The sequence below is a fragment of the Cherax quadricarinatus genome, chromosome 2 (genome assembly GCF_038502225.1).
Source record: "Cherax quadricarinatus isolate ZL_2023a chromosome 2, ASM3850222v1, whole genome shotgun sequence".
Classification (NCBI taxonomy): Eukaryota; Metazoa; Arthropoda; class Malacostraca; order Decapoda; family Parastacidae; genus Cherax; species Cherax quadricarinatus.
The window spans coordinates 69116017-69130416 of record NC_091293.1 but is presented as its reverse complement, the minus strand read 5'-3'; the positions used below and the strand labels follow the sequence as shown (position 1 = coordinate 69130416).

General features: G+C 40.0%; 1 protein-coding gene across 1 annotated transcript in view; it reads left to right on the top strand.

The window, feature by feature from the left end:
- The window catches only part of LOC128697459 (dorsal-ventral patterning protein Sog), a 459727-nt gene that overhangs the window by 424787 nt on the left and 20540 nt on the right, over positions 1–14400 (top strand). Inside the window, exons 8-10 of the mRNA XM_070088902.1 lie at positions 7362–7489; positions 7660–7899; positions 9191–9271. Of these exons, the coding sequence (XP_069945003.1) occupies positions 7362–7489; positions 7660–7899; positions 9191–9271 (449 nt within the window). The remainder of the gene's footprint in view (positions 1–7361; positions 7490–7659; positions 7900–9190; positions 9272–14400) is intronic.

The window sequence follows — 14400 nt, the reverse complement described above, 5'->3', positions numbered from 1 at the left end:
CAAGATTCCAATGCTCTATTTATTCATGTAAGAGATTTTAACCATCCAATTGATTTTCAAAAAGTTGAGAAAGTAGTATCAAGCAAGTCCATGGTCGACAGGAATATAATTGAATCTTGTTTCATAAAAAGCAGTTTTGACAATAATATGAATATTTCCTTGGGTTTATATAAATTAGATCCATTTATAATTAATAGAATTTGGGAAGAATTTAATAATACACTGGACAAATAATAATTTTTAAAATTTCTTATTTCTTGGGTAGAATAGTTTGTTGGTGGGTTGTGTGAAGGACCTGTCTAGTTGGGCCGTCGGGCCTGCTGCAGTGTTCCCTTTCTTATGAGTCGCGCGTCAGGTGTTTAACTGTTGTGGGATCTGATAGTGAGGTGTTGGCTAGACCCCTTATATACCTTCCTTTGATGCTTTACTTTCATAGTTCCTTGATAATGTGAGTAGTCACGAAAGTGCTTGGAATTTCTATGTTCTTTCACAGTGGTTGTTTTGCATATTCTGAAATCACCTGTTTACTGTGATCTTATTGCATATATATATATATATATATATATATATATATATATATATATATATATATATATATATATGCGTCACTCACACCTCATATATATATATATATATATATATATATATATATATATATATATATATATATATATATATATATATATATATATATATATATATATATATATATCTTTCTTTCTTTCACACCACACCGGCCGTATCCCACCGAGGCGGGGTGGCCCAAAAGGAAAAACGAAAGTTTCTCCTTTTACATTTAGTAATATATACAGGAGAAGAGGTTACTAGCCCCTTGCTCCCGGCATTTTAGTTGCCTCTTACAACACGCATGGCTTACGGAGGAAGAATTCTGTTCCACTTCCCCATGGAGATAAGAGGAAATAAACAAGAATAAGAACTAGAAAGAAAATAGAAGAAAACCCAGAGGGGTGTGTATATATGTGCTTGTACATGTATGTGTAGTGTGACCTAAGTGTAAGTAGAAGTAGCAAGACGTACCTGAAATCTTGCATGTTCATGAGACAGAAAAAAGGACACCAGCAATCCTACCATCATGTAAAACAATTACAGGCTTTCGTTTTACACTCACTTGGCAGGACGGTAGTACCTCCCTGGGCGGTTGCTGTCTACCAACCTACTACCTATATATATATATATATATATATATATATATATATATATATATATATATATATATATATATATATATATATATATAAACACTGTGAAAGAATAGTAAAATTCCAAGCACTTTCGTGACTTTTCACATTATCAAGGAACCATAAAAACAATACATCAAAGGAAGGCAAATAAAGGGTCAAGACTACACCTCACCATCACATCCCACAACAAAGAAACACCTGACACGTGACGACACCAGACTCATAAGAAAGGAGGAACACTGCAGCAGGCCTGTTGGCCCATACTAGGCAGGTTCTTCACAGTCCATCCCACTAACAAAATATTTGCCCAAACCTAGTACTCTACCCAAGAATTAAGATTTATTATTTGTTTAATGTATTATTAAATTCTTCCCAAATTTTATTAATTATAAATGAATCTAATTTATGTAAACCAGAGGAAATTACCTGGAGTTTACCTGGAGAGAGTTCTAGGTGTCAACGCCCCCGCTGCCCGGTCTGTGACCAGGCCTCATGGTGGATCAGGGCCTGATTAATCAGGCTGTTACCGCTGGCTGCACGCAATCCAACGTACGAGCCACAGCCCGGCTGGTCAGGTACCGACTTTAGGTGCTTGTCCAGTGCCTGCTTGAAGACTGTCAGGGGTCTGTTGGTAATCCCCCTTATGTATGCTGGGAGGCAGTTGAACAGTCTTGGGCCCCTGACACTTATTGTGTTGTCTCTTAACGTGCTAGTGACACACCTGCTTTTCATTGAGGGGATGTTGCATCGTCTGCCGAGTCTTTTGCTTTCATAGTGAGTGATTTTCGTGTGCAAGTTCGGTACTAGTCCCTCTAGGATTTTCCAGGTGTATATAATCATGTATCTCTCCTGCCTGCATTCCAGGGAGTACAGGTTCAGGAACTTCAAGCGCTCCCAGTAACTGAGATGTTTTTTCTCCGTTATGAGTGCCGTGAAGGTTCTCTGTACATTTTCTAGGTCAGCAATTTCACCTGCCTTGAAAAGGTGCTGTTAGTGTGCAGCAATATTCCAGCCTAGATAGAACAAGCGACCTGAAGAGTGTCATCATGGGCTTGGCATCCCTAGTTTTGAAGGTTCTCATTATCCATCCTGTCATTTTTCTAGCAGATGCGATTCATACAATGTTATGGTCCATGAAGGTGAGATCCTCCGACATGATCACTCCCAGGTCTTTGACGTTTTTTTCGCTCTATTTTGTGGCTGGAATTTGTTTTATACTCTGATAAAGTTTTAATTTCCTCATGTTTACCATAACTGAGTAATTGAAATTTCTCATCGTTGAACTTCATATTGTTTTCTGCAGCCCACTGAAAGATTTGGTTGATGTCCGCCTGGAGTTGCAGTGTCTGCAATGGAAGACACTGTCATGCAGATTCGGGTGTCATCTGCAAAGGAAGACACGGTGCTGTGGCTGACATCCTTGTCTATGTCAGATATGAGGATGAGAAACAAGATGGGAGCGAGTACTGTGCCTTGTGGAACAGAGCTTTTCACCGTAGCTGCCTCAGACTTTACTCTGTTGACTACTACTCTTTGTGTTCTGTTTGTGAGGAAATTATAGATCCATCGACCAACTTTTCCTGTTATTCCTTTAGCACGCATTTTGTGCGCTATTACGCCATGGTCACACTTGTCGAAGGCTTTTTGCAAAGTCTGTATATATTACATCAGCATTCTTTTTGTCTTCTAGTGCATCTAAGACCTTGTCGTAGTGATCCAATAGTTGGGACAGACAGGAGCGACCTGCTCTCAACTCATGTTGCCCTGGGTTGTGTAATTGATGGGTATCTAGATGGGTGGCGATTCATATTATTTTCAAAACTGCTTTTTTGTGAAAAATGTTTCAAACATATTCCTGTCGACCATTGACTTGCTTGATACGACTTTCTCTCAACCTTTTGAAAATCAATTGGACGGTTAAATTTTCTCACATGAATAAACAGAGCATTAGAATCTTACCCATTTCTAATGCTATATTTACTTTGTTTTAGTCTTAGTTCGAGACTTTTACCACTTTGAGGTGTAGTCTTGACCCTTTATATGCCTTCCTTTGATGTATTGTTTTTATGGTTCCTTGATAATGTGAGAAGTCACGAAAGTGCTTGGAATTTCACTATTCTTTCACAGTGGTTGTTTTGCATATTCTGATATCACCTGTTTACTTTGATCTTATTGCATGTATATATATATATATATATATATATATATATATATATATATATATATATATATATATATATATATATATATATATATATATATATATATATATATATATATATATATATATATATATATATATATATATATATATATATATATATATATATATATATATATATATATATATATATATATATATATATATATATATATATATATATATATATATATATATATATATATATATATATATATATATATATATATATATATATATATAATCCCAGAAAAGATTTACTTGTGCTAAATGTGATCTAGCACTGGGTTCTGTATATGCGGGGGAGAATTCATCGTCATCTTCAGGCAACGTGTATAATAACATCTGTAAACTCTCGGGGAAATTGTGTTATCCCCGAGTGGACTTCTACATGTACATCCTCTAGGGGTCTCCCTCAACATTTTGTGAGAAGGGTATACCTGGAGAGGGTTTTGGGGATCAGTGCCCCTGCGGCCTGGTCTGTGACCAAGCCCCGCGGTGGATCAGAGCCTGATCAACCAGGCTGTTACTGTTGGCCATATGCAAACTGACGTACGAACCACAGCCTGGCTGGTCAGGTACTGACTTTAGGTGCCTGTCCAGTGCCTTCATGAAGACATGCGGGGGTCTATTTATAATCCCCCTTATGTATGCCAGGAGGCAGTTTAACAGTCTTGGGCCCCTGACATTTATTGTGGTGTCTCTTAGTGCGCTCGTGTTTCCCCTGCTTTTCATTTGGAGGATGTTGCATCTCCTGCCAAGTCTTTTGCTTTCATAGGGAGTGATTTTTCATGTGCAAATTTGGGACTAGTCCCTCTAGGATTTTCCAAGTGTACATTATCATGTACCTCTCTTGCCTGCATTCCAAGGAGTACAGATCAAGGGACTTCATCCATTTACCTGAAGTTTAGGTGCTTTATCATACTTGTATGTGCCATGAAAGTTCTCTGTACATTCTCCAGGTCTGCAATTTCACCTGCTTTGAAAGGGACCATTAGTGTGCAGCAATGTTCCAGCTTATAGAGAACAAGCGATCTGAAGAGAATCATGGGCTTGGCATCCCTATGATTTTCCTAGAAGATGTGGTGAACACATTATTGTGATCTTTGAAAGTGAGATCCTCTGACATTATCACTCTTATGTCTTTCACATTAGTTTTACACTCTATTGTGTGATTGGAATTTGTTTTATACTTCGATATACTTTTAATTTCCTCAAGTTTTCCATATCGGAATAATTGAAATTTCTCTTCATTGAACTTCATATTGTTTTCTGCAGCCCATTCAAAGATTTGGTTGGTGTCCGCTGGGAGTCTTTCAGTGTCATTGATGGATGACATTTCTCATGGAAATTCGGGTGTCATCCACAAATGAAGACATGGTGCCGTGGCTTACATCTCTGTCTATGTCAAATATGAGGATAACGAACAGGATGGAGCCGAGTACTTTGCCTTGCAGTGAACAGAAATTTTTGCTGTGACTGTCTCAGACTTTACTCTGTTTACTCTTACCCTTTGTGTTCTGTTTGTTAAGAAGTTATAGATCCATCTACCAACTTTTCCTGTTATTCCTTTATCATGTATATTGTGTGCTCTTACACCATGGTCACACTTGTCGAAGGCTTTCGCAAAGTTTGTGTATACTACATCTGGTGGTTCATTCTGTATTTTTACATTGCCTCTTACCTGCCTCACTGAAGTTTTACAAGCCTTGTGTATTTTCGTAGTAGAATTGTGAACTCTGCAGGTAGCAGTACTTGTGCTCCACGTCGTACTCGTGCTGGAACAGAACTTCTGAGTACTGCAGATTGTTGGTTGATCTCATGACTAAGGTGCAGTAATGCAGCTCCTGGAGAGTATTTGAGGTGTTCACCTGGTTTGGTACCTGGAATCAAACTCTTTTTTTTTTTAGCAGTGCTGCTGTATTAAGTTATAGTTGACTATAGATTCTTTGGACAGGTTGGCTGGCGACACCCAGGTGGCTTTCACCAGCTTCCTTTATATCTTGGTGTTTTTTTTCCCTTAGTTTGTTAATGACTACATGGCAGTATGGTGCTTTTGTCTGTCCTCATCACTTATGACTGCAGGGTCGACTGTTCCATTCTTTACAGCATTTTTAGTGAGACAGGAGTTTGTCTTGCTCCTCTCGGTACATAGTTTCCTTTCAAGGGGGTGGATTCTACAATAGATGCTGTGGTCGGCGTTGTCCCCAGTAGCTTCAAAGTTCCCTCATATGTGGATGACCTTGCAATATACTGATCAGCATTTACTCCCGAGATTGCCGTCTGCAGGTGGCTGTGGGCAATATCACTGATTGGGATTCTGATGATGGCTACTGGGTTTTTACCTGCGAGATGATAGCCATGCAGTTTACTTAATCTTGGGCGCAGAGGCTTCCTTTCTCTGTACTCTTTCATAGCATGTTTGTTCCCTAAAACCAACTGACATTTAAGGCGATGGTTCTCAACGTGGATTCATCTTAAGAACCACAGAATAAATGTACTGCTGACACTAAACATTTTTAAACTGTTTTTGTACTGCTTATTGAAAGTGGATCAATGATCCATATTTCATCTATATGTAGCCCTCTGCGACTCAGGCCTTGAGTATATCTGTCAGGCCTACTGAAGTCTGCCCTTCGTTGCTCTGTTTGCTGGAGCATGACCTTTTTGAGAATTTGTGTTGACTTCAGTGAACTTCCCTTGGATCTTCACAGTGAGGAGCAAGATCTGTGCTACGTTTTTTTGTAGCGGCTTGATTCATTCCTGGGTTATATAGTTATATAGTTGAATGAGGATACCCATTTTCCTCCATGCTCCAATGTAGGGTGCCGCCCTCTTGGAGTGTAGACTGGATGTCTCCACCCAGGGAGGCTGAGTTATTATCCTGCCCTCATTGTATGGTACCAGAGCCTAGATACACATTTTTGAAGGCAATCAGTGGTATCCTCCTACTGTTCTCTTTGACAATTAATTTACTAACCTTCTCAAACATAATTCAGCTAACACTTGGAGACCCAAATTCTTGAGTGACGGTCAAAGATTAGAAGTTAGGTGCTGTGCTGGATTTGTGATTATAGTGGGGCCCATGCTAACTTCCCTATGGTGTATAGAAATATACCTAATTGGATCAATCTTATTAGAGCCAGCTGGCCGAGTGGTTATTGCACTGGCTGTGAATTTTAGGACTTGCCCCATCCATTCCATGATTTGTTTGTAATCGTGTTATTATGATTTCCTGAGTTGTATTCTGCTTATATTGCCAAACAATGCCAAATAGATGAAATGTAAAAATGATATAGTTCTTTTGTATGTGCAGTAGACGTTTTGAAGTCCTAGATTGAAAGACTTTAATCTCGACTAATCAAAGAGCTGTTGCACACATCCACAGGAAGGACAGTTTTTTGTTATCTACCATTAATTTTGAGTGAGTTTGAGTTGCCATTCATTCTCTTTTGTCATAAATGCTAACTGTTTACAGAGACAGACGTATGATACAAACATTTACCCAAATGCCATACATGAGTTTATCCTTTATGGTGGCACCATTAAAATATTTTGTTATACTTTATGTTTACTGTTGGATTTTAGACCTATCTTGTAAAAGATTATTTTTTTTTTTAATTTGGATATTTTACTCTAAGAACAGTACTGTACAACCCATCAAGAGTGACCTATTTTTTTATGGAATTCACTTGCCAATATATTCATATGAGATATATAGTAACTTAACATCAACCATGTAATTTACTAATTTTATGTTCATGTGGAACTGCAAAAAGTCAATCAGTCCATGAAAATTAAGAAGCAACGAGGAATGATTGAAGGAAGAGGAGGGTAGCTTAAATTAATTTGGTGAAGAGGCTTCCGTAACTGTCAAGGAATATCCCTCGCATGCAATACTGATAGAAAATAACCTTTATTTTTTGGTTCCTTTATGTGCAGCTTCGTTTATTTTGCAGGTGGTAATGCTGTTTCAGAAGAAAATAAAATGTGTGAGCTAAATAATCAAAAGCAATTCTTGGGAGCAAAATGGCATCCTTTCCTTACCCCAAAAGGCTTTGACAAGTGTGTCTCCTGCGCCTGTGTGGTAAGTCTGTAAGCATGTTTCTGTCCTTCGTTTATACTTTCATCTTATTTCCAAATGAATTTTGTGGAGTGACATTTGTGTATTATCCGTACTGCTTTAGTATTCAAGGGAAAAAGTTTGAAAGTTTCACCAGACCGATTTTATCTAATGATCTTTTCCTTTCACTCCAGCTGAATTCTAATGGACAACCAGTGGTTAACTGCTCTCGGTTCCCTTGCCCACCCCTTCTCTGTGGTCCTGATGACATGGAGCAGCAGCCAGATTCTTGCTGTGCTAAATGCCGAACCCCTAGACCTGAGGCACCTCTGCCTACAGCCCAGCCAGGGATGGTTAATGAAGGAGACATAATGACAGAAGAGGAACAACGGAACAATATTCGCAGAGGAGGTGGATGTTTAATAAATAATTGGGTAAGCACTTTATCATGCAATATAGGATGGGGCAGATTCATCTCTCACATTATGGAAAAAAAGTGTGATTATTTGTCAAACTTGTATTTCTGGCTCAGCAGAGAATTTGCTCTGATGGAAAAAATTTGTTTCAGCTGTCATGAGCACAATGTAAATTAAGGATGAGTACTTAAAATAAATATTTATAAAATATTCAGAATGATTGCTACTTTATTTCATATTCGAGTTCCCAGACCATAAGTACATAGCCAAAACATCGAAGATTAAAATATGAATCATGTATTAGATGAGAAGGTGAAGCTGATGTCTAGTTTAGTGAAATTATTAAATCCCTGGATACTTATTAACATAGTGTGTAGAAACTTACTGTTTCTACAGCTGCCTTCTTTACCAGACCTGCACCTCTCAAGACCACATAATACCTGGAGGGTGTTTTAGAGCTCATTTTCCTCCACAGTTAGAAATACTGCAAGATTTTATAATACATTAATAATAAATATATCATGTGGTGTGGACTGTATTGAATGCATTAATGGGTAAAAAGATTATTATTATTTTTTCTATTAAAACGTGTTAAGCCTGAGTGGTTCACGCAACAGTGTGTGTGTGTGTGAGGGGCAGAGATTAGTGGAAGTGGGTGTCAGTGCAACAGTGAAGTTATAGTTGGTGCAATAGGTTAATTTCTGTCAAAAAAGTCAATGAGTGAGTTTGCACTACAAGCGGGACATTTGGAAAGGATGTCAGTTAGTGACGATGCCAAGGAGTAGTACGTGTCAGAAGTGAATTCTATATGGTCTTCGACAGATAGGATAGCCTATTAAGATACAACAAACTGATACTATGACCTGGCAGTTTGCAAAAGAGAGGTGCCGGGCATTTCTCCCTGTGGCATGTGTGAGTCAAGCGTGTCTGATTCATAATCGTCAGAGTGTTGCTTCCCAAATTCAACACTGGTGGTAAATTGGCCGGAAACTTAACTGGAGTTTGATAGAAAACAATTTGTTGTTCCAACTCAGACCAATGGTGTTGCCAGCAGTTTTACAGTTATTGTGAGAGTACTGAAAAATAATCCGAGCAAGGAATATCGTTGTATGAAATTGGAAGTTTATGAATATATGATTGAGTGGCTGAGTCTGTGTTCGTTGTAGTGAACATCTGCACGTTCAGGGACCCAGCTTTGGAATGACTTGAAGCAGTCATGATTTATACTTTGAAAAGAGACCTGAAATTCATGGAATTGATTTTGTCTTCATAAATATTCTAAGGACAGAAATGTTCTTTTCCCTTTCAGGCACTGTATGAGAATGGTGCCGAGTGGCATCCTAGGTTGACATCTATTGGTTACTACAAATGTGTGACCTGCAAGTGCAAGGTGAGACGTTTCCCCCACAACAACCACATTATGTTGTTCAAAATGCTGTGAGTCCTATGGGCCCCTCAGATTATTATATGTTTAATGTAGTAATTTGAAATAAAGATTTCTATCTGTATGCGATTTAAAATGATGTGATGAAACGCTGAGACCGTGATCACTGTCCCAGGACTGAAATGTTTTCCGATAAATATGCCATAGTGTTTCATCACTTGTCTTTTTAAACCAGTTTGTCAATATCAATTTAGGGTGTCCCATAGCTCGATTGCTAGCGCACTCGGCTCACACACTGAGGTTCGGGGTTCAAATCTCCTCCAGTATGGCTAGAAAATATTAAGAACATGTTTCCATAAGACACCTGCTGTCCCTGTTCATGTTCACCCATCAGTTTAAAATTGGTATCTGGGTGTTAGTCGACTGGTGTGGGTCGCATCCTGGGACAAAACTGACCTAATTTGCCTGAAATGCTCTGCATAACAAGCAGCTTTCTATATAGTAGTATGTCATGGATGTCAGTTAGTAATCCTTGTATTGTAAAAAAAAATAAATTACATCAGTCTCCTTCCTGGTAACTATTCTTCGAAACTGGTTATTATTAATCTTTCCACAAAGGGGGCAGTAAAGCAACAGCAAAGAACTACAGACCGATAGCACTAACATCCCATATCATAAAAATCTTTGAAAGGGTCCTAACAAGCAAGATCACCACCCATCTAGAAACCCATCAGTTACACAACCCAGGGCAACATGGGTTTAGAACAGGTCGCTCCTGTCTGTCTCAACTATTGGATCACTACGACAAGGTCCTAAATGCACTAAAAGATAAAAAGAATGCTGATGTAATATATACAGACTTTGCAAAAGCCTTCGACAAGTGTGACCATGGCGTAATAGCGCACAAAATGCGTGCTAAAGGGATAACAGGAAAAGTCGGTCGATGGATCTATAATTTCCTCACTAACAGAACACAGAGAGTAGTCGTCAACAGAGTAAAGTCCGAGGCAGCTACGGTGAAAAGCTCTGTTCCACAAGGCACAGTACTCGCTCCCATCTTGTTCCTCATCCTCATATCCGACATAGACAAGGATGTCAGCCACAGCACCGTGTCTTCCTTTGCAGATGACACCCGAATCTGCATGACAGTGTCTTCCATTGCAGACACTGCAAGGCTCCAGGCGGACATCAACCAAATCTTTCAGTGGGCTGCAGAAAACAATATGAAGTTCAACGATGAGAAATTTCAATTATTCAGATATGGTAAACTCGAGGAAATTAAATCTTCATCAGAGTACAAAACAAATTCTGGCCACAAAATAGAACGAAACACCAACGTCAAAGACCTGGGAGTGATCATGTCGGAGGATCTCACCTTCAAGGACCATAACATTGTATCAATCGCATCTGCTAGAAAAATGACAGGATGGATAATGAGAACCTTCAAAACTAGGGAGGCCAAGCCCATGATGACACTCTTCAGGTCACTTGTTCTATCTAGGCTGGAATATTGCTGCACACTAACAGCACCTTTCAAGGCAGGTGAAATTGCTGACCTAGAAAATGTACAGAGAACCTTAACTGCGCGCATAACGGAGATGAAACACCTCAATTACTGGGAGCGCTTGAGGTTCCTGAACCTGTATTCCCTGGAATACAGGCGGGAGAGATACATGATTATATACACCTGGAAAATCCTAGAGGGACTAGTACCGAACTTACACACGGAAATCACTCACTACGAAAGCAAAAGACTTGGCAGACGATGCAGCATCCCCCCAATGAAAAGCAGGGGTGTCACTAGCACGTTAAGAGACCATACAATAAGTGTCAGGGGCTCGAGACTGTTCAACTGCCTCCCAGCACACATAAGGGGGATTACCAACAGACCCCTGGCAGTCTTCAAGCTGGCACTGGACAAGCACCTAAAGTCGGTTCCTGACCAGCCGGGCTGTGGCTCGTACGTTGGTTTGCGTGCAGCCAGCAGCAACAGCCTGGTTGATCAGGCTCTGATCCACCAGGAGGCCTGGTCACAGACCGGGCCGCAGGGGCGTTGACCCCCGGAACTCTCTCCAGGTAAACTCCAGGTATGTAGATGCCGGCAGGACAGGAGGGTTAGGGGAGACAGGATACTGCAAGGAATAGACAAGGCGTACAGAGACAGGATGTTCCAGAGATTGGGTCACAATTGGAAGTTGAAGACTCAGATGAGTCAAAGGGATGTTAGGAAGTATTTCTTTAGTCACAGAGTTGTCAGGAATTGGAATTGTCTGGCGAGTGTTGTAGTGATGTATATAATCATGTATCTCTCCCGCCTGCGTTCCAGGGAGTACAGGTTCAGGAACTTCAAGCGCTCCCAGTAATTGAGGTGTTTTATCTCCGTTATGCGCGCCGTGAAGGTTCTCTGTACATTTTCTAGGTTAGCAATTTCACCTGCCTTGAAAGGTGCTGTTAGTGTGCAGCAATATTCCAGCCTAGATTGAAGAAGCGACCTGAAGAGTGTCATCATGTTTTGACATCCCTAGTTTTGAAGGTTGTCATTATCCATCCTGTCAATTTCTAGCAGAGGTGAGATCCTCCGACATGATCACTCCCAGGACTTTGACGTTGGTTCGCCCTATTTTGTGGCCGGAATTTGTTTTGTACTCTGATAAGTTTTAATTTCCTCATGTTTAACATATCGGAGTAATTGAAATTTCTCATCGTTGAACTTCATATTGTTTTCTGCAGCCCACTGAAAGATTTGGTTGATGTCCGCCTGGAGCCTTGCAGTGTCTGCAATGGAAGACACTGTCATGCAGATTCGGGTGTCATCTGCAAAGGAAGACACGGTGCTGTGACTGACATCCTTGTCTATGTCAGATATGAGGATGAGAAACAAGATGGGAGCGAGTACTGTGCCTTGTGGAACAGCTTTTCACGGTAGCCGCCTCAGACTTTACTCTGTTGACTACTACTCTTTGTTTTCTGTTTGTGAGGAAATTATAGATCCATCTACCAACTTTTCCTGTTATTCCTTTAGCACCCATTTTGTGCGCTATTACGCCATGGTCACACTTGTCGAAGGCTTTTGCAACGTCTGTATATATTATATCTGCATTCTTTTTGTCTTCTAGTGCATCTAGGACCTTGTCGTAGTGATCCAGTAGTTGGGACAGACAGGAGCGACCTGCTCTAAACCCATGTTGCCCTGGGTTGTGTAATTGATGGGTATCTAGATGGGTGGTGATCTTTCTTCTTAGGACCCTTTCAAAGATTTTATGATATGGGATGTTAGTACTATCGGTCTGTAGTTCTTTGCTATTGCTTTACTTCCCCCTTTGTGGAGTGGGGCTATGTCTGTTGTTTTTAGTAACTGTGGGACGACCCCCGTGTCCATGCTCCCTCTCCATAGGATGGTAAATGCTCGTGATAGGGGCTTCTTGCAGTTCTTGATGAACACGGAGTTCCATGAGTCTGGCCCTGGGGCAGAGTGCATGGACATGTCATTTATCGCCTGTTCGAAGTCATTTGGCGTCAGGATAGTATCAGATAGGCTTGTGTTAACCAAATTCTGTGGCTCTCATAAAAAATTCATTTTGATCTTCGACTCTCAGTCTGGTTAGCGGCTTGCTAAAAACTGAGTCATTAGAATTTGAGTAGCTCACTCATTTCCTTGCTGTCATCTGTGTAGGACCCATCTTGTTTAAGTAGGGGCCCAATACTGGATGTTGTTCTCGACTTTGATTTGGCATAAGAAAATACTTTGGGTTTCTTTCGATTTCATTTATGGCTTTTAGTTCTTCCCGCGATTACTTTAGCTTAAGTTCGATGTTTGCTATTTCTGTGACCAGTGACTCCCTTCACATTTCAGATATATTGGCCTCTTTTAGCCGCTTTGTTATTCTTTTCCGTCGCCTGTAAAGGGAGCGCCTATCTCTTTCTATTTTACATCTTCTCCTGTTTCTTAAAGGAATAAGCCTTGAGCATACATCGAGTGTCACAGAGTTAATCTGTTCTAGGCATAAGTTGGAGTCTGCGTTTCTTAGTCTATCTTCCCAGCTTATATCGTTTAGGACTTGATTTACTTGGTCCCACTTTATGTTCTTGTTATTGAAGTGAATTTGGTGAAGGCTCCCTCTTGACTAATCTCATTTTGTCGGTCTGGGGCTCCACTCATACGTGTCTGAACCTCGATTATGTTGTGATCTGAGTATATTGTTTTTGATATGGTGACATTTCATATCAGATCATCATCGTTAGTGAAGATGAGGCCTAGTGTATTCTTAAGTCTAGTAGACTATTATTTGCTGGTTTAAGTTGAATTTTGTGCAGAGATTTAAAAGCTCGTGTGTGAGTTCTCGTCAGAGCTGCCTCCTGGTGTTATCACTGCAACAACATTATTTGCTATATTCCTCCATTTTAGGTGCCTCAAGTTGAAATCCCCCAGGAGCTGGCAGATTTTCCAGACAGTGGTCAATTTTTGACAGCTGTTCCTGGAATTGCTGGGACGTTGCATCTGGAGGCTTGTAGATTAGATTTTGATTTTGCCACCGAAGTGGCTAGTTTATTGTGCACCCCATATCCATCCTGTGGACGGTAGTGCGAGAGCATATGGATACACAAAAGACCTAGGAACTAGGCCCCAAAGGGTTAACAGGAATACATATGGATTTATATCTACATATCTATAGTTCACTTATCTGTTACAAGCAAATTTAGGAAATTTGCTTAGTATATCTGGTATCTTATTTTCATTAATAAGATAGCTTGACATGTCACATAGGTTATTATACTGTCTGTCTCTGTATTCCTCAATAAGTGGACAGTTAAGCACATAGTGTTCAAGAGAGTGACCATATGCCTGATCACATAATTTACATTTAGTTTGATCATCATCTGTGTGTCTCCCAAACTGCCAGAAGTACTTGTAACCAAGCCTAAGCCTGGCCACTACAACATCAGTCAGTTTGTTCACATTGCATGTTGCTCCATAAACATACTTATCTACGTTCATGTTATCATAGTGGGTTATAGATCTACTCAGGCTTCTAACTGCATTCCTGTAACAATCATTTTCATTATTTACTTCTCTCCTAATATTATTCCTAATGCTAGACACAGTTATACCAAAGTTATATTCTACATTCTCCTTC